General features: G+C 42.1%; 1 protein-coding gene across 3 annotated transcripts in view; it reads left to right on the top strand.

Annotated features, from left to right (window-relative positions):
• The window catches only part of AFF4 (ALF transcription elongation factor 4), a 150,980-nt gene extending 123,892 nt beyond the window's left edge, over positions 1 to 27,088 (top strand). For 2 of the 3 annotated variants that reach the window (XM_068277474.1, XM_068277472.1), the window contains exons 13-22: positions 11,734 to 11,813; positions 12,246 to 12,474; positions 12,748 to 12,827; positions 13,241 to 13,304; positions 13,692 to 13,828; positions 15,601 to 15,672; positions 16,881 to 16,974; positions 18,734 to 18,777; positions 21,439 to 21,659; positions 22,932 to 23,383. In XM_068277474.1, coding sequence (XP_068133575.1) covers positions 11,734 to 11,813; positions 12,246 to 12,474; positions 12,748 to 12,827; positions 13,241 to 13,304; positions 13,692 to 13,828; positions 15,601 to 15,672; positions 16,881 to 16,974; positions 18,734 to 18,777; positions 21,439 to 21,659; positions 22,932 to 23,059 — 1,149 coding nt within the window. In that variant the 3' untranslated portion in view covers positions 23,060 to 23,383. Of the gene's footprint in view, positions 1 to 11,733; positions 11,814 to 12,245; positions 12,475 to 12,747; positions 12,828 to 13,240; positions 13,305 to 13,691; positions 13,829 to 15,600; positions 15,673 to 16,880; positions 16,975 to 18,733; positions 18,778 to 21,438; positions 21,660 to 22,931; positions 23,384 to 25,740 lie in introns of those variants that run through there. The other variant, XM_068277475.1, reaches the window with a different exon arrangement.
• The last annotated feature ends 268 nt before the right edge of the window (positions 27,089 to 27,356 follow it).

Here is a 27,356-nt window from a genome sequence, read left to right as displayed (position 1 = left end):
GACGCTTTCTAGTGAGAGAGCGCTGTATTTCTGCCCCCCAGGAAACTTCTCCCTGTTCTTTAGTTCCTGGATGCGAGATCGTTCGCATCCAGGACTTTTTTTTACTAAGGCCATCTTGTGGCCAAATAGTAAACTGCACCCACATACATTTTGAATTAAAAAAAAATATTTTACACTTAAAATTAGCAGTTTTCCTCCCACACCAAAAATTACCCACATACATTTTTTATTAAGAAAAAAAACAAAACAAAATACAATTAAAAAACAACAACATAAATAGTTACCCAAGGGTCTGAACTTTTTAAATATGCATGTCAAGAGAGTATGTTATTATATTATTTTAAATTATAAGCTTTTAAATAGTGATGGAAGCAAATTGAAAAAATGCACCTTTATTTCTAAATAAAATATCGGCACAATAAATTGTGATAGGGACATAATTTAAACGGTGAAATAACCGGGACAGATGGGCAAATAAAATACATGAGTTTTAATTACAGTAGCGTATATTGATTTCAAACTATAGTGGCCAAAAACTGAGAAAAGGAATTTTTTTCATTTCTTTCTTCAGCTTCCTGTTAAAATGGATTTAGAAAAAAATAATTCTTAGCAAAATGTACTGCCCAAAGAAAGCCTAATTAGTGGCGGGAAAAACAAGATATAGATCAATTAATTGTGATAAGTAGCAATAAAGTTATTGGCAAATGAATGGGAGGTGAACGTTGCTCGGATGCATGAGGTTTTCGACACTGCGGTGCTGAACCGGTTAAAGAGGCAACCACCAAGCGGGGACACAGCGGTGCAGTGCCGATTGGGCACCGGTCCTGTCATCCCAGCACACAGAAAGGTTATTAACTGTGTGCAGGGATGACAGGGCAGGTCCCTGATCAGCACAGTAGCATACCTTCAAATCCATGAACATCACAGTACAAAGGAACAGGAAATGGTTTGCTGGGAGACACTTCCTGATAGAAATATAAGACATCCCCTAAAAATAAGCCTTAGCACATCTTTTTAGAGCAAAAATTAATATAAGACAGTGTCTTATTTTCAGGGAAAGACGGTATTAGTGGCAGCATTTTGAGCAAAGGATATGTTTTGACTGTAGTTGAATGGGGTTGTCACATCCAAAAATTAAAAATGCCTAAAAATAGTTAGTGCCCTAAATATGTTAAGCCCTCTTTTTCCAAAATGGGTCCCTATATGTCTCCTAATTTTTATTTATTTTAGTTTTTGTGTTTTTGCTGCACTGTGCAAAGCCAACAGAATTGTGGAAATTTTATTTATTTTTTTGCTTCAGTAACAAACTTATCTCAAAATGCAAATGACAGAAACATCCAAATTCAGATAAGATAAGGACACTGTGACCCAAAGGTAATTGAATCCCCCCTAATTCTGAGCTAATTCTAAAAGGTAATTTAAACACACTTTATAATATTTTATCTAGTACCAGAAATGTTTTAAGCAATTTTTCAGAGCATATAAGTAAGGGAAATAGTACTATAAGATAAACTGTAATATTTATAAATATTCCAGTACATAGAAATGCATCCTATAGTTTGGGGTTAGGAAATATGAAAGTGTGTACATTAAGGGGGAGACAAGGTAGGAGTTAGGAAGGAGATGGACATTGTTTAGGTATTGCAGATGGACAGAGAAGACTACCAAAAACCACAATACAAGTACAGTTGCAAAGCTGTGCGTAAAATATCAATAACTGCACTTTACCATTATTCTATCGAACTTACCGTATATACTCGCATATAGACCGAATTTTTCAGTACAAAAAATGTGCTGAAAAGTTACCCCTTCGGCCTATATGCGGGTCATCTGCCTACGTCTGTGGTGGGGGTGTGCACACTGACCTGCAGAGATGATCGGAATGTAGCGGTGATGCTTGTGCGGGCTTCAGCATGCTTCCTGGATGTTCGGAGGTGCGGGCCAGCTGATTGGATTACTGCCGGTGCTGCGGGCCGTGCAGGGGAGCTGATCGGCGGGTGCCTGTACTGTGGAGATGCATTGCCGAAAGGGACCGTCGAGAGCAACAACTGATGTGCGTTAGGATCTCCTGTTTAGGTCTCGGCAGGCGCGATCAGAGGTCCGGGGAGAACAAAGCAGGAGAGATGGATGGCCAGTAACACAGCTCCGCTCCTCCGTGCACATAATCTCGTGCTTCCTGATCGCGCCTGCCGAGACCTAAACAGGAGATCCTAACGCACATCAGTTGTTGCTCTCGGCGGTCCCTTTCGGCAATGCATCTCCACAGTACAGGCACCCGCCGATCAGCTCCCCTGCACAGCCCGCAGCACCAGCGGTAATCTAATCAGCTGGCCCGCACCTCCGAACATCCAGGAAGCATGCTGAAGCCCGCACAAGCATCACCGCTACATTCCGATCATCTCTGCAGGTCAGTCAGCACAACTCCTGCATCGCAGCTGTTGCACTCCCCTTCACCCATCCACAGTAAAGGCACCCATTTAGCTGGCTCCACTGTGTGCTATCCAATGCACAGCCTGCAAGCCCTGCTTGGCACCAGTGGACACTGGTTGTTCTGACTCCAACCAGATCAAGCACAGCGTGCAGACTGAACGGGGTGTTCTGAATCCACTCCACCTAAACTAGCTGCCTGCTTGTTACAGCTATGTGACTGTACTGACATTAAATGATCACCATGATAACCAGGCATTTTTCTTTAAAGCGGACCTGAACTCAGAATTTGAAAACAGGGCATAGCAAACCATGTAAAAAAACTGTAGGCAAAAACAGTGCAATTACTGTACAAAAATATGTAAAAAAGACTCTATAATTACAATAAATCGATAAACCCCACCCCCTGTAACATAGCTGTCGGCAATGCTCGGCAAGCTCAGCTGCAAAGGTCTCTGGGAGACCTCCTTCTGCTGTCTGAAAATCCGCCTACCAAGACACTGCGTCATCAGGAGGCGCCTCCAGTGCCGATAAACATGACAGCCTCAGCACAGACAGCTGAGGGAGGTGAGAGCCAGCAGAACAGTGGAGAGAAGGGAACAAGGGATATCGGACACTGGAGGAAGCAAGAGAGGTACAGCCAGCTGGGGAGGAGAGATGAGTCAGCAGCGAGGGGCCAGCGATGTCATCACTTCAGCGGAACAGCAGCACTACACAGTAGCCTGGGGAGGCATGTGCCCCCCCTCACAGCAAGAAGCCTCTCAGGACGCAGAACACACAGCTATATAGTCACAGTGAGCACACAGCACCACGCTTTGCTGTGTGAATGGGTGTGCTGCCCTCCCCCCTCTCTCCCGTAGCAGAGTGCAGTCCATCTGAAAAGGGTCTCTGACACATTTCCCCAGCCAACATTCTCCACAGTTCACCGATCAGCAGCCAGCAGGAGAGGGGGAACTGCTGTAACATCTGCTGAGTGAGAAGATCAGGACCTCTGAACTAATGTGAGTCCTGCACACTCCCACTGCTCCTCAGTGCTCTCATTATGTCGCTGCATGCTTCTTGCAGCCTCATCTGTGTCCTGGACGTCTAATCGCTACAGGATATGCTGATCATAATAACTGATTAGTAGTGCAAGGGCAGTCAGTTGTTGTGGAGTCTGGCATATGGATGAGAATAATAGCTTTATGCTTTACAATGACATGACTGTCCTCAAAGGAGCTCACAATCTAATCCTACCATAATCCTAGTGTAATGTCCTGCCATATTATTATGTATTTATATAGCACTGACATCTCCTGCAGCACATTACAGAGTACATAGTCATGTCACTGACTGTCCACAGAGGAGCTCACAATCTAATCCTACCATAGTCATAGTCTAATGTCCTACCATATTATTATTATGTATTTATATAGCACTGACATCTCCTGCAGCACATTACAGAGTACATAGTCATGTCACTGACTGTCCACAGAGGAGCTCACAATCTAATCCTACCATAGTCATAGTCTAATGTCCTACCATATTATTATTATGTATTTATATAGCACTGACATCTTCTGCAGCACATTAGAGTACATAGCAATGTCAATGACTGTCCTCAGAGGAGCTCACAATCTAATCCTACCATAGTCATAGTCTAATGTCCTACCATATTATTATTATGTATTTATATAGCACTGACATCTCCTGCAGCACATTACAGAGTACATAGTCATGTCACTGACTGTCCACAGAGGAGCTCACAATCTAATCCTGCCATAGTCATAGTCTGTGGGAAGCTCCACTCAAGTCTTCTTGCTGGCCAGTTCTCCAAACAGCTGTGACCTCTGTAGCCGCAGCAAGTTCTCTACTTCACGAAATATAGACCATGCTGTGTCTACACAGGTCACATTGGTTTGAGAGACTGAAGAAAAGGAGCCTCTGGTAATGGGTGCAGCAGGGGTGCAGAGCTGGGAACTCAGGTACACAGATCTCACCACCTGAGCCCCTGAGAGATAGAAGAATCCAGCAGGGGGAGGGGCCTCTGGTAATGGGTGCAGCAGGGGTGCAGAGCTGGGAACTCAGGTGCACAGAGATCCCACCACCAGAGCCCTGAGAGAGGAATCCAGCAGGGGGAGGGGAGCCTCTGGTAATGGCTGCAGCAGGTGTGCAGAGCTGGGAACTCAGGTGCACAGAGATCTCACCACCAGAGACCCTGAGAGATAGGAGAATCCAGCAGGGGGAGGGGAGCCTCTGGTAATGGGTGCAGCAGGGGTGCAGAGCTGGGAACTCGGATGCACAGAGATCTCACCACCCGAGCCCCTGAGAGATAGAAGAATCCAGCAGGGGGAGGGGAGCCTCTGGTAATAACTGCAGCAGGGGTGCAGAGCTGGGAACTCAGATGCACAGAGATCTCACCACCCGAGCCCCTGAGAGATAGAAGAATCCAGCAGGGGAGGAGCCTCTGGTAATGGGTGCAGCAGGGGTGCAGAGCTGGGAACCCAGATGCAGAGAGATCTCACCGCCAGAGACCCTGAGAGATTGAAGAATCCAGCAGGTACGAGGGGAGCCACTGGTAATGGGTGCAGCAGGGGTGCATAGCTGGGAACTTGGGTGCACAGAGATCTCACCACCAGAGACCCTGAGAGATAGAAGAATCCAGCAGGAGGAGGGGAGTCACTGGTAATGGGTGCAGCAGGTTTGCAGAGCTGGGAACTCGGGCGCACAGAGGTCTCACCACTAGAGACCCTCGGAGATAAACTAATCGGGGGGGGGGGGGGGGGCTGCCTCTGGTAATGGGTGCAGCAGATGGGCAGAGCTGGGATGATCCTCATACACACTAAGAGGTTTGGCACTTCACAGTGTAAAAAAGACTGAACAGGTTTTTTCAAAAAAAAAAAAAAATCATAAATATGCTTCACTCTTTATAAAACTGACCAAATGTCCACTAAAAAAATATGACAGGCACGCATATGCTTCACTGATATTACTTCACTCTTGCCAATTTCAGGAAAAATGTTTTTTTGCCAAAAAGCAACCATTTTAGATACACAATCGCCCCCCTCTCGTTATCAGTTCACATACACACTAAGGCTCCCTGCACACTGCAAATCCGCTTTCCGATTCCATTTCAGATTCCGATTTTCAATTCCGATTTTCCCTGAATACATTCAACAGAATAAACGGATCAAAAAACGCAGCATGCAGTACAGATTAAAAATCGGAATCGGATGTAAAAACTGATTAAAAATCGGAATCACATGCAGTGTGCAGGGAGCCTAAGGCCCGGTTCACATTAGCGGTGGCCGTCCGGAATCGCCATGCCGGAGCCGGACCGCTTGCAGAACGGACGGAACGGACGCACGGCAATAGCAATGAAAGCCTATGCGTCCGTTCACATGCGTCCGTTCTGCCGGAGCCGGACCGGATCCGGACTCCGGCGTCCGTTCCAACATGCGCTATTTTTACGGCAGCCGTATCCGGGGCGGAGCCGGACTGCACCATCCGGCCAATGGAAACCAATGAGAACCGGAGAGCGCACAACACACTGGCTACAAAAACCGGACGTTCTACCCCACTTCCTATGCATTTTGGATGGGGACCACATGGGCCCAGCGTTCAGGTGGGGCAGCAGCGATTTCATGCTGGAGCTCTAGGCAGCAACATGTCTGATTAGTCTGATAACGAGGAGGCGAACAACAGAGAATTCCCAGGTATACGAGTAAAAAATGCCTGGATCCATGGTCCCAACTGCAGTCTCTGTATCCACGGATGGTCTCCACACGTCCACCTGTCTCCAACAATGACCCCAGACCCTTCTGCTGACCTCCCAGACCCCAGGTAATAACAGGTTGTTATCTCCTTAAGAAACCGGATCCGGACCGCAACCGTGTTCACACCGCACGGAAACCGGATGCAAACGGACCGGATCCGGATAGGAACCGTACGGATCAGGTCCGGTCCGGATACGGTGCGGTCCGGACATCCGGTGCGGTTTTGACAAAACCGCAAGTGTGAACGGGGCCTAAGAGAGGTTTGGCGCTTCACAGTGTAAAAAGGACTGAACAAGTTTTTCCCCAAAAAAAACATGACTATATATATGCTTCACTGTTAATGCTTCACTCTATATAAAACTAAACAAATGTCCACTAAAAACATATAACTGTCCTTTTTACACTGTGAAGCGCCAAACCTCTCTTAGTGTGTATGTGAACTGATAACTAAAGGGGGCATTTGTGTATCTAAAAGGGTTGCTTTTCAGCAAAAAACGATTTTCCTGAAATTAGTTATTGAAGTAATATCAGTGAAGCATATGCGTGCCGGTCATATTTTTTTAGTGGACATTTGGTCAGTTTTATAAAGAGTGAAGCATTGACAGTGAAGCATATATATTTATGATTTTTTGGGGGAAAAACCTGTTCAGTCTTTTTTTATACTGTGAAGTGCCAAACCTCTCTTAGTGTGTATGAGAGCTCGGATGATCCCCAACCTGAATCACGAGTGATTCAAATGGGGCTTAATTAGTCCATGCGCTATGTACTGGTAGGAGAGGGGGCGCTTGCAGGGGGTGGTGAAATAAGAGGGGATTCCATCTGTCAAGCTACCTACAGGGGACGACAAGGGCGGCTGGATGATGTAAGAGGGGATTCCCCCTGCGTGACACCTACGAGGAGGAGAAGGAGGGTTGGGGGTGTTTGACATAGGAGCAGATTCCCTCTGCAGCGTGACCCCCCTACCTCTGCCGGACAGGATACGAAAGGGGAGAGCTGCATGACTACAGGACATGATATGGGATCTGGCACAAAACGAATGGGAAGAGCTGCAGGACTACAGGATGACAACACAAGATCTCACACTGCAGGAGGCATAGTTAGAGAAAAAAATAATACTTTATCAAGGTGTGTGCCAGTACAGTGCAGGGCAGCAGCAGAAGCCACAGCTGTCAGTTTCCTGTAACAGGGCGACTGATGATGACCTCATGACATTGGGCTGTAAATCTCATTCTGTGGGCGTGAATAGGCATGTCTAACTCCAACTGTAACACCGCCCACAGAATCAGATACTGCACCTCCCATGGAGTGAGAGCTGCAAAATGGAGGGATAGAGCTCTAAGATGGAGCCTGCCATTCTCTTTTATTCATAGTTGTATTGCACAAATATATCTACTTTTATATTGCCCTTCACAAGTGTTTTGTGTCTAATCATTAATTTCAAAGGGATAAGGAGGCTCAATTTAGTGACTTTTTTTCAGTTCAGTTCCTCTTCAAGAATGAGGTCAGTAATGTAGATTTCAGCTCTGCCTGTAGATCGTGTGGTGGGAGTTCTGTGTGCAGAGTGCATACACAAGGCACATGGCTTTATATAATTACCAGTACATTTAGTAAAGATTACCAGTTAAATGGTGCCGACTCCTGCGTCTGTTTCATACAGATGTGATCTCTGCAATAATCACCATATGAAATGCAACAACCACCCCAGTGTTGTCCTGTCCTCGGCTTATATGCGAGCCAATCATTTTTTGCTGAATTCTGAGGTAAATGTTAGGGGGTCGGCTTATATGCGGGTCGGCTTATATGCGAGTATATACGGTACCTGACCTTCAGATTAGTGGGCATATTACTCAGATATACACCACCTTACTTCTGTCATCAATGACTTCTGAAAGGACATAATGTGAACATAGCAATAAAATTTGATGTTGCTAACTTCCTCAATCTGTCAAAAACAAAAAAAGTTTCAGCAAGGAGACCAGTGGAAGGATGTGGTTTTTAGGCCCCCCAAAAAAACCAAAATAAACAATTGTATCTGAAATTCTAATCCTAAATGGCACTTTCCTGTAATCTCATGGTGGTATTTTTTATGTATATGTTCAAATCTAACCTCTGCCTCTGACACAGGAGACCTGGGTTCGAATCTTGGCTCTGCCTGTACAGTAAGCCAGCACATATTCAGTAGGCGACCTTAGGCAAGTCTCCCTAACACTGCTACTGCCTATAGAGCGCGTCCTAGTGGCTGCAGCTCTGGCGCTTTGAGTCCGCCAGGAGAAAAGCGCTATGAGTGTTTGTCTTTTTCTTTGTCTTTTAAAAGTGTACCTGAAGCCCCATAAAAAATGTATACTTGCCACATTAGTGGAAGGCCTCTGGATAGTTCAAAGGCCTCTCAGATTCTCTTTAAGACCACCCCTACAGCACTGGGTTCTTCTACACATGTTAGATGAGAGCTTGTCAAATAGATTTCTTGTGGCTACGCTCCGGCCGTGTACAAGCGCATTCAAACTGGTTAGCATGAGTAATGTCTGTGTTATGCCCAGTCAAACAAAGTGCTTGTGCACAGAGAAATAAGGCTTTATTCGAGTGGCTTTGTTCTACTGGACATACATAGACTTTACCCATGCATGTCCAACCCAAACGCACTGGTACATGGCGGGGGTAGAGCCACAAGAGGAAGAGTGTTCTGCAGGAATGATGTGATCAAAGATGATCTGGGAATCCACTGAACCATTCACTGGTTTGCTTTAATTGTTTTGCTGTCTCTGGTACGGGAGTGTAGTTTATCAGTGTGATGCAGCTCACATGCAGACAACTCTTGAACTTTTCTGGTTCCTGCACTTAGTTGTGTTTTTCTTAGCCATGCAGAGTTTTACAACTTCTTATACTTACCAGTGAGCCCTACTGCATTGTAAACTGTCAGAGCCCTAGATTCTTAACACACTGCGGTGGGGAAGGGATAACAGTCTAGCTCTCTAAAGGTAGCCATACACTGGTCGATATGCCATCAGATTCGACCAACAGACAAATCCCTATCTGATCGAATCTGATCAGAGAGGGATCGTATGGCTACCTTTACTGCAAACAGATTGTGAACCGATTTCAGCCTGAAACCGTTCAGTCTGTGGTGGTGCTGCCGCCGCTTCCCCCCATCCCGCATACATTACCTGCTCCGCCGGCGCGACTCCCGGGTCTCCGCTCTTCTTCTCCGCTCTGGTCTGGTCTGGTCTCTGGCATGCTTCCCTTCTTCCTGTCTGGGGGAAGTTTAAACAGTAGAGCGCCCTCTACTGTTTAAACTTCCTGCCGGGACAGGAAGAAGGGAAGCATGCCGGAGACCAGAGCGGAGAAGAAGAGCGGAGACCCGGGAGTCGCGCCAGCGGAGCAGGAAATGTATTGCAGCTCTATTGCGTCGGGCACTCGAACGCCGCTAGCGATGCGCTCTTTACCCGCGGGCGATCGACGGTTATTTTCCGCACGGCGCGATCGACGGGATCGGACGGAATGGATCGAAATTCGGCGTGTAGCGCGAACCATTGGCAGCAGATTCGATCCCAGTGATCGAATCTGCTGTCGAAACGGCCGCAAATCGGGTCAGTGTATGGCCAGCTTTAGTAAGATTGAGACTCTGCACAGTTGGTGTCACCATGTCACATCAAGTCCCTTTTAACATTGCAGGTTACAGGCCTGTATATTGTTATACTACTAGAGTTACCATATGTGTTTTTTCTTCATTATTTCAGTCACATGACAAAACAGAATGAAGAATAAACATCTTCCTCTTTTTACAGAAGATTTTGACTGTATCTTGGGTTATTTTAGATAGCTTATAGATCCATTACATCACTATCACGCCCCCTCTAAATCCATTCAACAGCATTGAGAAAAAAGCAACAAGAAATAAGGGGTTATATTGTGTACAGTTATATCCAATTAAACATAAGCTTTTAATATGACATGTAAAAAAAATCCATATGGACAGGTAAGTAAAAACAACAATCACCAAAGTGTCATTGAATTCAGCATGATGAGCGTTTCACAACCATGAAAGATCGCTTCTTCAGAGGCATTGTAGTACAGGTACAGGTCTCCGTGAGTATATAAAATATTATTAAAAAAATAATATAATTCTTAGATAGTTCGCTGGCCATGTTAATAGAGCGAGCACTCAGGGAAGCTCTCTTGCAGTTTGGAAATGCTGTTATTCACTTGATGTCATCTATTTCATATTATCAATCAAAGCTTTCCAAATTACATTTATAGAATACAGAGATTGACTATTATTGTGGCTTCTGTTCTCTTAATCTTTTTTCCATTCCGACCTCTTGGTCTACGTACTGATCTGCTTATGACTGACATAATTCCACAAGTTTTTTTTGAGGGGCACAAAACCTAATGAAGAGGTGAGATAGATGTACTTTTCCACAGGTCCTTTATGATCATTTACTGGGGTGGTTCACCCATCCTTAACCTTTTAGGCTGTATTCACAGTAGGACGTTGTGTCTTAATGCGACGTTAAAGTCGCAACGTCTCTGCGTTAAAAGGCAACACACTGCAAGCAGTGAGTTAACATAACGCAACATTTTTAATGCGATTTTAACGGCGCACTGTGAACAGCCCATAGGATTAGCATTGCAGTGCGGTAAGCTGCGTTATAAGACTATAACGTGCGACCAAACGTCCCACTGTGAATGCGACCCTAATAGTCTTGACAGTCTAGATTGCAATTTCCCTGTAAATGCTTTGCAATTATTATTATTGATTTATAAAGCACCAACCTATTCCGTGGTGTTGTACTAAGTAAGAAACAAACATGGGCTACATAATACAGATAATGGTGAACCCAACATATAGACACTGGTACAAAATACAGAATTGGCAGACATAGTAATTACAGTGACAAATGTAATATGATGAATCCAATGTATAACAAATTCCAAGATGCAAAAGGGTGAGAGAGCCCTGCCCTGTGAGCTTAAAATCTAAAGCTCTGTTTTTTAGACTTCGACAGCTTTTTTTTTTTAAGGCATTTATTTTTATCCTGAGTTGTACTTAATAAAAAAAGGAGTTGGGTCCAAAGTCCGTCCTGGTTATTGGTGTGCATAGATCTACAGTAGATCTATCCACAGAAGTTCTGTAGTAAAGTTAAATGGCTGGGAAGAATCTGCTGCTTGCCTGTAAATTATTGCATTGTAATAAAACTGTTTTCGTGAAGTAAATGTGTAATAATGACATGGATGACAAACTTAAGGTTAAGGGTTTCCATAAACCTTTCTACCCCCAGCATACCATTCCATATACATTTGTGATATATCCTAGTTTTTTCCATTGTAATCTTCAGCTAGAAATGTTCTTGGAGGAAGACTGCTAAATGGTTTGTAGAAGTAATATCAAATGTTAAAATGATTGGCACTCCTGGTGTGTGAAAACATGCTATGTTTGAAAATAGTTATAACGTTTGGGCAGAATGAAGTAAAAGCTTCACTGTAGAAGATAATGCTAGTTTAAGGTCGTCAGTTTTTTTGTGGGCAATTTTTATATTAATTGTTTTCATTTCAGTACGATGATGACTGCAGAGGAAACGAGAGTAAGAAACCAAAACTGGAGGAAAAACAATCAAGCAAGTCGTCCAACAAAGAGTACGTAATTGTTTGTATGAGTATGCTGGTGATGGAATGGGGACTATTGTTGGATTGTTTTGTGTACATTTATCCTTGGTCATATCTTTATACGTTTGAGGAGACCTATCTCTACTGAACATAACTATAACCCATGTGGAGTTCTAGTCTCTTCAACACGATAATCTTCAGCATTGCAATGTCCTCTTCTATGAGACCATAAGAAGTCACTTTCTTGTTGCTGTCTTCCTCGATTTTTTCATTGCCCATTATGTACAGTATTCCAAGATAGGAATGCTTCAGTGTTTAATTTTTTAACTATTCCAGCAGTTATACTGCATGATTTGCATTGATTTCAATAGTAGTGTTTTCAGCAATATTTCAGGGCATTTTATCATGTGAGTCCAAAGAGAAATGTTCAAGCATTTACAATCTGTTTACTTTTCCTTATAGTTCATCCAAACAGAATCCAGTCAAAGAAAAAGACCCTTTGCCATCTCCTGCTCCTTCAGCTCAACAGAAAGACACCAAATCAGAGCACAGCACTAGGAAAAGAACAGCTAGCCCATCATCCATGAAATCTGGCAATAGCACAAAGGAGAGCAGCAGCAAAAGCAGCTCTTCTGCTGCTAAACAAAGAAAGGCTGAAGGGAAAAGCAGTAGCACTACAAAGGAGCCTAAGGTAAATAACATCATCACACAGCTTAATTTTAATTTTAGATAGCGTGGAAAGGTGTAAAAACCTCTTTGCGGTTTATATTCTCCTTGCCGTATATATCTGATTCAATATATCTCTGTAATTGCTGTCAGTTGGAGAACCATTTACTTCATGGATATCTATCAAAACAGGCTGTAACATATTTTGGCAACTTGCTCCGTTTAATTGCATCTTCAATTTTTTGCAGTGTGCACTTTTAATATAGCTTAGTTTTTACTGTGTTTTGTACATTTGCAGGAGAAAACCCCTGCTGCTGTCGCCTTCATACCACCCATTGACAACAAGTCTCGAAGGGCCAAGCTGTCATTTGAAGACAGGTAACATGCCTTTGCTTAAAATATAGAATTTTAATTATTTTGTGTATGTCATGATTTTGGTTTATCGTTGTTCAATTACTGCAGAAATGTTGAAGTAAAAGTTAGTGATTTTTCCAAAAAGGCAGTGTGGAAAATTTAATCCAAGCGGTGACATCCACAGGCTGTGTTATGTATAGCAGGAGAGGGAAAATTCCCATGGTAGCTTATACCTTGTTCAGTGTTGTATCAGCTTCTAAATGCTATACATTTTTGTTCTGTACTTTGAATGTTTGTACTGTATGTTTAGAATCACATTACTTGCGTGTGAGTTTTTTTTTAGAGAGTATACAGTGGACATAACATATAACCTAGTTGTAATCCACAATTTTAGTCCTATGAAATTATTTTAACTTTGCAATACTTTTTTCCTTCAGGAATCACTCAGCTGATCATTACCTGCAGGAAGCAAAGAAACTGAAACATAATGCAGATGCTTTGGTAAGAACGTTTTCAAACATTTAGAATTACCATAGATAATTGCCTTATATATTGAATCCAAAAACTCCTCAGCACTCAAAGTTTAAGTAAGCAACAATCCGTTTTGTCCTCTGTCACCTCAGACCACATAAACGCCTTTAAATCAACCCAATATGAGGAAGCATATATCATAGGGTAGATTGATGGTAAACACCACCCTGTGCACAGGGGCTGAACACAAGACGTGGGTTGTTGGATGTGAGTAAATCAGTCACCAGGATACAGGGGTTACCCCACCACCCTCTTATACATTGAGACATAGCAAGCATTGCATTGTCTCTTTTGTAGGTCAATTACATTTAAATCTAGGCTATATGAATATAATTTTAAATTTTTTTTTTTCTTCAGTCCGACAGATTCGAAAAAGCAGTCTACTACCTAGATGCTGTGGTTTCTTTTATTGAATGTGGAAATGCGTTGGAGAAGAGTGTGCAAGAATCCAAATCTCCATTTCCCATGTATTCAGAAACAGTGGAACTCATTAAGTATGTATTTGGATGTGTGGCTATAGTAAATCAGTCATTATGATAATTCTTACCTTTTCATCTGCATTTTTATATGGATGCACTTATTTATATAATGCTAACATCTTTAACTGTCATTTAGGGTTATTTCACAGTCTATTTCCTGTCTTAATCTAATGTACTAGAACAGTTACTGGGCATTTATTAGGGGGAAACAACATTCATATTCCATGCAGATAGTGTCCTGTCCCAGATTTTAATCTAAGACTATTTACTGCAAGTGCTGTCCAGTGTACAGGTGTTCCATACGCACTTTAATTCTCTGGTTTCCATGACACATGAATCCTGGGTGTTCTAAAATGTGTATTTTTATCTTTTTTTTTTCTCACGTAATTGTGAGCCTTCTCTTCCCTAACTGCCTGTTTTACTTTCTACTGGTTAGCGAAACTGTTTTTCATAAGGCTGAGCCTACATAATGGGAACATGATAGATATCTGAAAGATGTTCATTTACATAGGTCAATGCCTAGTACTATACATTTTTACAATCATCCCAGACTGCCTCCTGAATCCTGAGAAGGACCTCTGGGTGTAAACGCATAAAAACATCTTGCATTCTATGTAAACATACTACTTCTTTTGCCATATGTGGCAATGTCTGCAGTTATAGCAACTCAGTTTGCTAAATCAGTAATAAATGTATATCAAGAGCAGATAAAAACATTATGTTTTTGGACCATAAAATGCACTTTTTCTCCTTCAAAAGTGGGGGGGGGAAAGTCAGTGTATCTTATGGTCCGAATAATATGTATTCAGCCTGGCGCCATGCCCCAAACTCCTCCCCCCACCTGGTTTTTGTGGCAAATGAAAAACACACAGGAAGGGTACAAGTGTCCTCCCGTGTTGTACTCTGACCCTCTCTGTCCTCCAGTGTCCGCCTCTGACCACAGCCATGGAACTGCGCAATGTCTCACCTCTGTCCTCTGGTGTCCACCTCTGACCCCAGCCATGGAGACAAGACACTGTGCAGTTCCATGGCTGGGGTCAGAGTTGGGCATTGGAGGAGGAGGAGAGGGGGGGGGCGGTCAGATGAGGACCCAGGTGGGAAGAGGACATGGCGTCACCAGGAGGCCACAAGGTGTCAGGGGTGAAAGAGGACGACACAAGGGCGCACATTGGGGGGAGAAGATCCATGAGACGCCCTGCACCCATGGATGCACCAGGTTTAGTGTATTTTTTTTTTTCCCCCGGTTTTTGTCCTCTAAACCTGGGTGCATCTTATGGTCCAAAAAATATGGTGCATAACTACTTAAGAACCCTATGTATGCATTAGCTCTAGCCTTGCTTACCCCTCTCTGCTGCTTGCTTAAATAATTCTTTGGCAAGTCATGGTAGATCCAGGCTACAGTCAAGCTTGTGAATGAGCAAGCTTGCCTTCTTCCCATTCCATTGCAACTAGATATAGACTTTAGCTAGGTCACATGATAGAGGGACCAAGGTTGCCAACATGCATAATTCCCTTTACTGGATGAGATGCCATTTGGCATTATTTTAATAAGCACCCAACATGGAAAATGACATAACCTACACAGTTCTGTTCTTGCTCCCGCTATTTCTACTATCATAAATCCATATATAGCTAAATATTTTGACTTGGGAACTCACTTTTGGGGGGGGGGGGGGGGGGGGATAAGAATCTCTTGAACTACTAATCGGGGTTTATTTGAATGTGCAATAAAGTGCACAGGTTCACATTGATGAAATACCAATAACAATTCTGATATGATTTTTCAGATATACTATGAAACTGAAGAGTCACTCAGCTCCAGATGCCACAGCCGCTGACAAAAGACTAGGTGTTCTCTGGTAAGTATCTTCCAGTAACTTGACAAGTGTTACCGCTCCCATATTGTATATGCTACCAAAATACATGTATCAAAGGACACCTGAAGATACTTTGAATACAGAGTACCGACCCTGTATACAAAAATAATGTGATAAAGTGAGCAGGATCACGTTACCAATAAAATAAAGTCACGAGTATTTTATTTTGTCTGAAACCTACTCCCAAAACTCTAAATCTTTTATCTGAACAGTTTTTTGTTTTTTTTAAGTTAATTTACCTTAACTTAGTATAGGATTTACTTTTTTTATGTGTTTATTGCTTTCTGTGTGCCCATTGGAAAGATTCGCTGTTCATTGTTACAGAGTACCCAGCAAGCTTGTGGTGAACCAGAACTCCCAGGAGTGTGTAAGGGGCTAAAAGAGACCAAAAAGCCCTCTTACTATGTTTATATGAAAAACAGTTTGCCTTCTTAAAACAGAGGGTATTTACACTTATTCAGGTTGGAGTGAGCTGTGAGACGTCTCCCAGTGCATCACTGCTGAATATGCAAATCATCTCTTTGATATCCCTGAAAGCTAAACACACCTCCAGAACTGCTGGAATTCCATGATGTGTGCGCTTGTTATAGTGTTAAACTCAAACCTGAATAAATGTAAATACCTTCTGTTTTAAGAAGGCAAACTTCTGTTTTTCATAGCATCTTAGTAAGAGGGCTTTTGGGTCTCTTTTAGCCTCTTACACACTCCTGGAAGTTCTGGTTCACCATGAGCTTGCTGGGCACTCTGTAACTCTGGGTGTTTTCAAGTCCTACCCCATAGAGCCACATTAATCCATGCCATGCACTGATGATGACCAACCAGTCTGAAAGGGTCTGTTTGCATGGTGGATTACTGTGGCTCTGTAATATTAACAAGGTGACACATGATTGCATTCCAGCGGTTCTGGAGGTGTGTTTAGCTTTCAGGGACAGCAAAGAGATGATTTGCACATGCAGCAGTGATGCTCTGGGAGACATCTCAGAGCTCACTCCAACCTGAATAACTTTTTTTTAAGAAAGCAAACTTCTGTTTTACTGTTCATTGTGTGACCAGAAATGTCAAGTGAAATGTTGTCTCTTTGGTCAGGACCATGCAAAAAGTTCCAATCCTTCTCCCTATTCAAACTTTAATTTAAACAGAAGTGTAAATTTGAAACAAAAGCTGAGCCTGTTGTTTTTCTACTTTCACAGTCTTCGGTGTCAGTCTCTTTTGTACTTGCGGTTATTTAAACTGAAGAAAGAGAGTGCATTGAAATATTCCAAAACCTTAACAGAGCATCTGAAAGTAAGTGGACATTGCACTTCATTTTTCTTTTGCCTAGAGATCTTAACATTGTTTGATACATTTGTACTTTTACAACCAGACTATTTTGCAGGCTTTGAGGGAGTGTTGTATTATCTCATTGCTAATTTCTACAGTTTATTCTGTAAGGAGGGAGGACAAGTGAGCTGCCAGCACCTGCCACAGTGCATACCAATGGCAATTAAGCATGGTGTTTTCCACCATGTCTAATCGATTGGTAATGAGCTCTCGAGGTACCTGTACACATTAGTAAAAGGTACCCAAAACAATCCCAAAAGAGTTAGTGTGTAAGGTCCTTTTAGTTTGTAAAACCCTAAGGGATTTTACAGGAATAGAGAACGGTGGTAGCTCTCAGCTAGACTTGTTTTTATTCACATGCCCAAACACCCACTAATTTGTCTTCATTGTCTCTGATCTCATTAAGCTAAGGGCTACAAGTCTTTGGGTGTGCCACATTCTGACTCTTAAATAGCACACACAAAATATTTATTTGTAAATAAAGTTTTGTTAAAACAACAAACGAGCACCTCAAAGGGTTTTTCCTCTCAAAAAACCAAATCAATTTTCACCCGTCAGCGCTCCTTCCTTCCTTATTCACCTATAACTTTATTACTACTTATCACAACGAAACAAACTATATCTTGTTTTTTTCGCCACTGACTAGGCTTTCTTTGGGGGGTACTTTTTGCTAACAATTATTTTATTCTAACTCAGTTTTCTCAGTTTTCAGCCATTATACTTTCAAAATAAAACATGCTACCGTAATTAAAACCCACACATTTTATTTGCCCATTTGTATCGGTTATTGCAACGTTTAAAATTTTTCCCTAGTACAATGTATGGCGCCAATATTTGGAAATAAAGGTGCATTTTTTAAGTTTTGCATCTATCCCTAATTACAAGCCCATAATTTATAAAGTAATTGTAGTATACAGTTTTTGTATACATATTAAAGTTCAGTCCCTAAGGTAACTATGTATTTTTTTTTTATTATTTGTATTTTTTTTTTTATTAAAAAAAATGGTAACATTAAGGGGAGTGTGGGAGGTCAGGGGTTAATGATAATAATTAAAAAAAAAAAACTAGCGATGATAAACTGAAAAAAAGGGGGATGTAATACTACAATTTGGCCACAAGATGTCCTCAGTAGTGACTTCAGCTCTGTACTGTTAGTACGGAAATGGAAGCACTACGTGCACGTGATTCATGAATGGCATTGCCGTTTGAATAGACGGCGGCAGCCATTCACACGGGGAATTAGATCTATGAATGGGATTTGTTTTCCCATTCATTGATCTAGCGGCAGGCGATCGGTGGTAATGAGCGGCGGTACCGTGAGCGTGGGGGGGGGGGGGGGTACGCGGCGGGAGGGACATAGTACCTACGCCCCTGCACAGACTTGTGGCATTTTGCAGGGGCGTAGGTATTCGTCCCGGGGGAGGGGAAATGGTTAATGAGCACTTAATAGAATAGTAAAGGACCTGGAATGCAAAAAAAGTAATTTCAGACTTCTGTTAAATATGCTAATGCTGTGGCTGATGCGCTGGTGTTCTGCCCTTAATACCTTCTGCCGTCACTGGCTGTATGGGTAATGCACACATGCTACTCTAAAACTGCTAAAGCCAGCAGACCATCATTGGTATTATTTGAGAAAGGAGTGGCACCCTCCACATTGCTCTTCTTTCAGGTTGCATTTAATGTTGCAGTATGAGTATAGTACATTGTTTTCTTCTCTTGACAGAACTCCTACAGTAATGCACAAGCCCCATCACCTGGTATGGGAAGGTAAGTGCTATTCAGCTTATATATTCACACACTTGTGTTATCTGTCATCCCTACAGTTGGAATTTTCAGTTTGTCTTGAGTTTACATTAAATAATGGACATTTTGTTCCACACGGTGACACCTTTTGGTTTGCCCAGTTTGTTTCCACATCTGTCTCTGGTCAGGGTGTGCAAGATCTGCAGTAGATTGAAAAGCAGGTGCTGATCCATAGCAAAAAAAAAAAAAAAAAAACAGGTTCCAGTTTACACTTATATAAATCCATGCAGAAGTATAGGCGTGTGTGGGTATGGAATTGTGGCACCGTCCCCATCTATTTAGTTTAGATCCATTTTCATCCTATTCCCGGCAATTCATTTCCTGTTTCTACGGTCTCCATCATACTTATTAAAGTGGATCCGAGATTAACTTTTACTCATTGCATAATTGTGTTCCTTTCCAATTGTTTATCGGGCATTCCTCAAGCGAAATACTTTATTTATTTATTTATTTTTAAATACTCTAATTCCCTATAAACTAAACAAGCCTCACCCACAGCCTTTCAGAGAGCCTTGGCACTGTAGCAAGGGCTCATGGGAGCTCAGTCTGGGCAGGAGGAGGGGGAGGTATTACTAGCCAGAGATTTCAGAGGCAGAGGGGAGGAGGAGGAGGGATTAGGCTGAATGCTGAAGATGCAGATAAGCTTTTGCCTGTGTGTAATGTTTACAAACAACATGGCTGCTATCATTGTATCACAGAAAGAATCAACCATAGTCTATTGAAGCTGTCTGTAGCTAGATTTGCTGTGTAAACTATCTAAACTTTAGATAAGATATATAGACAAGTTACTTGTTATAGTTAGTTTTTCATCTCGCATCCGCTTTAAAGAGAACCTGTACGGAGTAAAAATATTTAAAATAAACACATAAGGTAACTTCAAATGAACATTACACAGTTCCCTTGCCTTCAGTTCCTCTCAGAAGCTCACCAGTTTCTTCTGACAATAATCCCTTCCAGTTCTGACAATATTTTGTCAGATCTGAAATATATCAGTTGCTGTCAGTTATAGCTGAGAGGAAAACTGATGTAACAGGTAATGCCCATGTTTCCCTATGGCTCAAGTGGGCGATGTTACAGTTTAACTGTGTGCTGACCAGAAAGCTGTTATGGTGTAATGACCATTTTTAAAATGGAGGACGGAAAATTCCCTTGATCACAGTGAACAAACAGGACGCTGGACAGGAGAAAGACACTGAGGAGTAGACTACATGGAAGGTAAGTATGACTTGTGTATGCTTATTTTGACTTTTAATTTTCAGTTCAGGTTTTCTTTAAGCATTTAAGTACATTTAAACACATCAAAATGTAAGGAAACCACATTCTGCAATTATCAGTTTAAGCAGAGCTGTCTGCTTGAAGATTAATCTTAAAGCGGATTCGAGATGAAAAACTATAACAAGTAACTTGTCTATATATCTTATCTAAAGTTTCGATAGTTTGCACAGCAAATCTAGCTGCCAACAGATTCAACAGAATATGATTAGTTCTTCCTGTGATACAATAACAGCAGCCATGTTGTTTGTAAACATTACACACAGGTAAGCTGATCTGCATCTCCAGCACCCCTCCTCCTCCCCTCTGCCTCTCTGGCTAGTAACACCTCCCTCTCCTCCTGCCCAGACTGAGCTCTCATAAGCCCTTGCTACTGTCTCTGAAAATGCCAAGGCACTCTGAAAGCTGTGGGTGAAGCTTGTTTAGTTTATAGGGAATTAGAGTATTAAAACAAAAAAGTATTTGGCTTGAGGAATGCCCTATAAACAATATGAAAGGAACACAATTATGCAATGAGGAAAAGTTTATCTCGGATCCACTTTAAGCGTAATGCAGGTGGAATTAAAAGAAAAAACCTCAACGAAACTTCCCATTAAGCTTGGATGTCCCACTGCCCCTCTTGCTGACTTAATCCTTAGACGTTAGGTGTAGCACCATGTGAGAGCATAAAATACACACTTTAATGCTCAACTGTCACTAGTTTAGCTAGTCTAAGTACTTACAGGGCGTGAGTAAAGTGAAATGAGTAAGTGCACCCAACTTTGATCTCACTGCAATGGTTGCAGAGCTTGTACTTTGTGATATTTTGAAGTGCGTGATTTGATATTCAATGAAGAATTGTCATATAAAATGTGCTCAACCCGTGTTGCCATGGTTTTTCTTCAGCCTCACAAGCATGTCTGTGATGCATACGAGGTCATGTCATGTAACAGACGTGCCCTGGAGAATGCAAGAAAAAGACAGTCTTGGTAGCAGTTTGCTGAGCATAAATCGCTAAAGCAATTATGTATGTAACAGCACACTCTGTAAGTGCGAGAAGTCTTCTCTGCTCCATACTACTACTGAAGGCTTTTATACCATTCCCTGTGGCAGGAATAAAGTCTCCTACCATCCCTGCAAACTTCTGTGGTAAAAAGGGCTGAATTGCTTTTGTAGTGGTTTTTCACAATAAATTGATTTTATTCGGCATCTCCATGCACACCCCTAAAAATAGCCATCTGATTAGAGGTGATGGCAGCCATTTTATGAGTATTTGTCACTAGGCTTTTTTGTTTTCTGCTAATTTATGCCTACATATCTCTTTATGAAAACAGCCTGTAACGTGTCTGTTATTATTTTGATCCTTTTAAACAGCAAGTCTGTCAGCATGCCTTCACCTGTGTCTCCAAAGCTGTCACCCGGTAACTCAAACAGCTATACCTCCAGCGTGTCCAGTTCCTCAGGTGGTACATCATCAGTTACTATTCCACAAAGGATACATCAGATGGCAGCCAGCTACGTTCAAGTAACATCCAACTTCCTTTTTGCCACTGAGATTTGGGACCAGGCTGAACAGCTCTGCAAAGAGCAAAGTGGTAGGCTTTCTTCATTAAATTTTACAATTTATAAAAATTGTAAAAAAAACAAACAAACTGAAGTTCCACTAGTTTTCACTTTTGCAGGGCTCGCTGAAAGGGTTGCCAGTTTCTTACTGAAGAGGTTAAGCCTAAAGCAGGCCATACACTGGCTCGATTCACGGCCGTTTCGACAGCAGATCCGATCCTGGGATCGGATCTGCTGCCAATCGCTTGCGCTAAACGCACCCGCCGATCCGATTCCCTCCCGAAATCGGATCGGACCGTCGATCGCGCCGTGCGGGAAATTACCCTCGATCGCCCGGCGGTAGGAGCGCGTCGCTTGCGGCGTACGATTCGGGCCCGATCCGAGCATGTATACATTACCTGAAGCTGGCTCCGGGGTCCTCTTCTCCTCGCTGCACCGCATTTCCGCATGTCCCAGTGTACGCTTATACTTCCTGTGTCACTCCGGTGACCAGGAAGTTGAAATAGAGGGCGCTCTATTTGAACTTCCTGGTCACGGAGTAACACAGGAAGCGCCGGGATGGTGCAAGAACAGCGGTGCAGTGCGGAGAAGACGCCCGGGAGCCAGCCTCAGGTAATGTATACGGGGTGGGGGACAGGCGGCAGGAGCAGCTGAACAGATTGTGATCGGTTTCAGGCTGAAATCGATTCACAATCTGTTTGCAGTAAAGGCAGCCATACGATCCCTATCTGATCAGATTCGATCAGATAGGGATCTGTCAGCTGGTCGATCTAATGGCACATCGACCAGTGTATGGCCACCTTTAAGTGTGTAATGTATGTCAGAGCTGCCTCAGCAATTCTCTCCTACAGTCCATTCACAGTTGCTGATAAGAGTTAGACACTTTGATCTAATTTTTGAAACTAAGAACACAAGAGATGTGAATTTTTTTAGCAACTGTAGGTAGAATAAAGAATTTTAGGGGGTTTTTTTGTGTCCCAAAGCACAATATTACTGCATTGCAAATGCAACTATATTCCTATTGGGCCTCCACATATATTGTGGTGCAGCAGGTTCCAACGCAGCAATGCACATTATGCTATGCATTAACTAGGTAATACATGCGTTTACTGTGGGAGCAAGGCATACTTTTATTGTACTTATGCTTCACCGTGGTTGCACCGCAGCAGTAGGCATGTGCAGTGCCGCTATTTTGCGATGTGATACAACTGATATATGGATGCTAAGGACTTTTCTGTGCTTCATTTATTAATATTCAGAGCTGAATTTTATTAAAGCCTTATTTTTTTTTCCTTTACTTTCAGAGTTTTTCACAGAATTGGACAAAGTGATGGGCCCCTTGGTCTTTAACGCAAGCACCATGACAGAACTGGTACGCTACACCCGTCAAGGCCTGCATTGGTTGCGCTTAGATGCCAAGTTAAAACATTAAGGACCTTAGGGAATTGGACCTTGGAACTCTTTTTATCTTGCTGCCTCTAATTTTTTTTGACAACACTGTGTCCTGTTGAGAAGGAAGACTGCCATAATATACCAATTGGCTGGTACTGAGGACAAATTGCTCTGCACATCTTGGTTTCAGCCATATCCATGAAAACACTTTGCTGATGATCACTTTGCTTAAACTTTGCTTTTTTTTTATTTAAGTGTTTAAAAAAAAAACTAATTTAAAAATACTTTTTTTTTTTTCAAAGTAGCATTATGAATGTTTTTGTTTTCCTCATCATTCTGTGCAGGAATCCAAATTCCTGATATCATGCACGATAGATTTTTAAAACTATTTATTTTATTAAGCTTATTGCAGATGTATAGTCTACAGGGGGGGGGGGGGGGTGCTGTCTTCATCTTTTGTCTATTATAGTCATTTCTTTCAGCAATGCAGGAAGTGACAGACATAAGTTGTGACCTGCAGTCAGTAGTAAACTCAATAACTCAGTTTACACATTCAGTTTGCCCAAAATTGAACTGTGTTTTTATGTGTAAAAGTTGTTTCTCAAATGCTGACTAAAGCCACATGGTTTTTATGTACCTTTTATCAAATTAGCCCTCCAAGTACTTTATATGATACAACTTATGCATTTCTGTTTTTTTCTAAGTTTTGTGGGCTTTTATTCTTTGTACTGTCTCAATGTGTTAGAAAAGAGTAAAACACAGTGTGTTTTAATGTAGTGATAGGTACTGTCCATTTGTAACTTACAAGAACCATTAAATGCATTCTATTATAATTTCACTAGGAACCAGCAAGACACATGCATATGGGATAGAATCACAGATATTTAGAAAGCCATATGGTATTTGTTCCTGAATGGAGAAGTGTTCAGATAAGGTTGCGACCACATGAGAAAGTGCCATTTTACAATCATTACAGATCGTAACTCATATGAAATGCAATCTTCAGATTGGTTAAACAGGGTATGATGATAAATAAGCAATGGTTGTGTTTTTAATGGACTAAATTTAGTTAAGAAATTTGGTTTAAACCATCAGGTTTCCTAGTATTGTGATTCTTGTGAGGCTATTAAGTAAAGGATGAATGTAGTGAAATCCCAACCCTTCACTGCACATCTCCTTTATTAGATCACCTGCATGATGTATAAATCTATGGGTGCTTTAATTCACCTATACCTTAGCTGACTGTCAGCTGATGGTGACCAGGTGACCTGGTTGTAGAATGGTGCAGAGGAATGCTAAACTTTGGCCCAAAGCAGCCAATAGAGTCCTGTTTTTATTGCTTGTGCATTTTAGAGGATCTTTTGAACTGCATTTGTATGTATTATTGTACCATTTATTGATGCAAACATTGGTTTCCTTAAGTGTTACTGTTGAAGACGTTCTTCTGTGTTGCTGCCCAAGGTAATTTTGGGCATGTTCATGTGTCTGGCAGTATTTGCAACAAAAGCAGGTTTGTGTCCCATCTTTACAGTGAATGTCACTGGTCGGAAGCTTGAGAAATTTACAGCCTTTCTCAATTTTAAAATAACCAAAGGCATCTGTAAAGAGAACAATACATACCCTCATCACACAGTGATCACCATGCATGAGAATACTCCCTGTCTGTTATGGCAAAGGTAGATAGGTGGCTGTGTTAAAGATGCTTCTTTTGCTTTCCCGGTACCCATATGTTAGTAAGCATGGGGATTAAGACTCTCCAACTGGAACTCAGTAATGCGAGGGGAGGTATCATTTTATTTCTGCACAGATGCTTGTTGTTTGTGTGGAAATTTGTTTTGAGGCCAGATTTCTACCTATCAATATTTTAATTGACTGTGGTTTAACTGTAAGTATGTCTCGTACATTGAGGGTATATTTTCTCCCAGTTATCTATATTCTTTATTTGGGATTTTACATATTTTAAGGAAATTATGATTCCAGACTTAAAAGATTTGTTTTAGATCTTCAAATGGGGTTTCAAATTGAATTTTAATATTTTCAAAAATACTTGCTCAAGTACCCGTATTTTTCGGACTAGAAGACGCTCCTGACCATAAGACGCCCCTAGGTTTAGAGGACAAAAACCAGGGGAAAAAAATATATACTAAACCTGGTGCATCCATAGTAAAGGGACATCTTGTGGATTATGCCCACTTTGTACCTCATGCCCCCTTGTACCCCATGCCCCTTTGTACCTCTTGTGTCTCCCTGTATCCTCCCATGTCCCTCTTATGTCCTCCTGTGTCCGCCTATGTCCTCCTTGTGTTATCCTCAATGCCTCTTTGTGTCATCCTCTATGCCGCTTTGTGTCCCCCTTGCATCTTCCTCTATGCTCCTTTGTGTCCCCCTCTGCAAGGGCACAGTTCAGGGAGTCCTCAACATTGCAGCAGGTTGGAGGTTCGTATTGGCAGGAATTCACAAGTCAGGAACTCCCTGCATGTGGACTATAAGATGCAGTGACTTTTTCCCCCACTTTTGAGGGAGAAAAAGTGAGTCTTATAGTCCAAAAAATACAGTATATGTATGGCTTTAGATACATCCTGGATCCGCACCTTTGATTAGTAACAACCACCCACTCCCACCAAGAGGGTATATTTATAATGGGTCACATGCACCTCCTTGTATCACTGCACTTGGCACAGAAAGTTTTTAATCCTTTTTTTTTTTTTTTTTTTTTTAAAGGGTGAAGTTTTCCTTGTGAGGCAGACATAAGCAGGGTGCAGCTGTGTCCTGTCAGTGCTGAAGGTTAATCACAAAGGAGGCGTCTCTCCCCTCTGTCATGAGTCACTGTGAATCACATGTTTGTTTTGCGTATGAGTGAGGAGGCAGGGAAAGTCCTTGCCATGTCATTATAAAGCCGCTGTGATGAGGTCACTGCCACTAGTGAGCACAGAATACACTTTGTGATACACAAGCTCTCTTTCATGCATTTTTAAAGCCATTCACAAACCGCGCCTAGCATAGCTTTATACATTTTGATAAACCGTATCTATAATGGCATTGGGGCGTTTTTACAATGCCATTTTATAAATCCGCCTCCTGGTGGTACACCATAGTATTTTTACAGTTTGATTTCTGCAGTTGATGCCAAATCTGTTACAGAATCCCAAATTTTGTCTGTACATTTGCCTGAAAGCTTTGTGTTTCAGCGACCGTGTTTTTTGCAGTATCTTGTGTAGAGAAGATACCTCCTTCTGCAGTAGAGTACCCTTGCCCCTTCTGCTATGTTGCATTTCCCATGTTATGACTAATGCAAACCATTTGCTTATTGATATGTCTGCAAGACCTTAAAGAGAATCTGTACTCTAAAATTCTTACAATAAAAAGCATACCATTCCATTCCTTATGTTCTCCTGGGCCCCTCTGTGCTGTTTCTGCCACTCCCTGCTGCAATCCTGGCTTGTAATTGAGAGTTTTAGGCAGTGTTTACAAACAAACTAACCAGCTTTTGATAGGCTCAGACTGTGACTCACACAGAGTGTGAAGAGGGTGTGTAAAGCTTCTGCCAATGACAAGCAGTGCTGCACATTCTACACATTCCAGCCTTAGCTGACAAAGCTGACAAGAGAGAAGATTTGATCATATAACAGAGATAATACAGCCACTGTGCAAGTAGGAAAGGCTGCAGTAAGACAGAGCACATTAGAACAGGTATAGGAACTTATAGGATAGAAGAAATAAGGCTGAAAATATTGTTACAGAGTCTCTTTAAGCGACTTTTCCCTTGAATTCATTGTCTAATAGCTGAGTAGTTTGAGTAATTGTTTTCAGCTGCTTCCCTGTGAGGTCTAATGTTACTTCGATGACCTGTTTGTATTGACCAGACAATCAGTGTTTTAACTTTTCTATGCAAAATTATCAGCAGTTCTGTGCATTTCTTGTTCAAAATTACCCACTGGGAGACTAAATTACATCACTACCTGATTCTACCTTGGGGCTGAGGTGACCAATCTGTTTGTACATGGGCGTCTGCATACAGAGCAGTGCCATTCCAGAGAGTTCAGTCATGCTTATAACAAACTGAAAGATGCACGCAGGTGCAAAGTACTACAAAATAGGGGTCGGTTCAAACATCGAGCAGGTCTGAATGAGTTCTTGTTCTTAAAATGTATTTTAAAAATAATCATATGAACATATCTGTAAATTATGGGATGCCCAGAGATCCTTGTTCAGGCTGCCTTTTTGTTATACATTGTTCCTCTCTGCTCTACAACAAACATACAGTATTTTAATACACAAGAATGACGTTAGACATGCCTGGCGGCTGCAAAATGCCTCCTTTGAGTGTCAGGTGGTCA

The sequence above is a fragment of the Hyperolius riggenbachi genome, chromosome 3 (genome assembly GCF_040937935.1).
Source record: "Hyperolius riggenbachi isolate aHypRig1 chromosome 3, aHypRig1.pri, whole genome shotgun sequence".
Lineage (NCBI taxonomy): Eukaryota > Metazoa > Chordata > Amphibia > Anura > Hyperoliidae > Hyperolius > Hyperolius riggenbachi.
The sequence above is the reverse complement of the archived record's forward strand: the minus strand, read 5'-3'. Positions and strand labels throughout refer to the sequence as shown.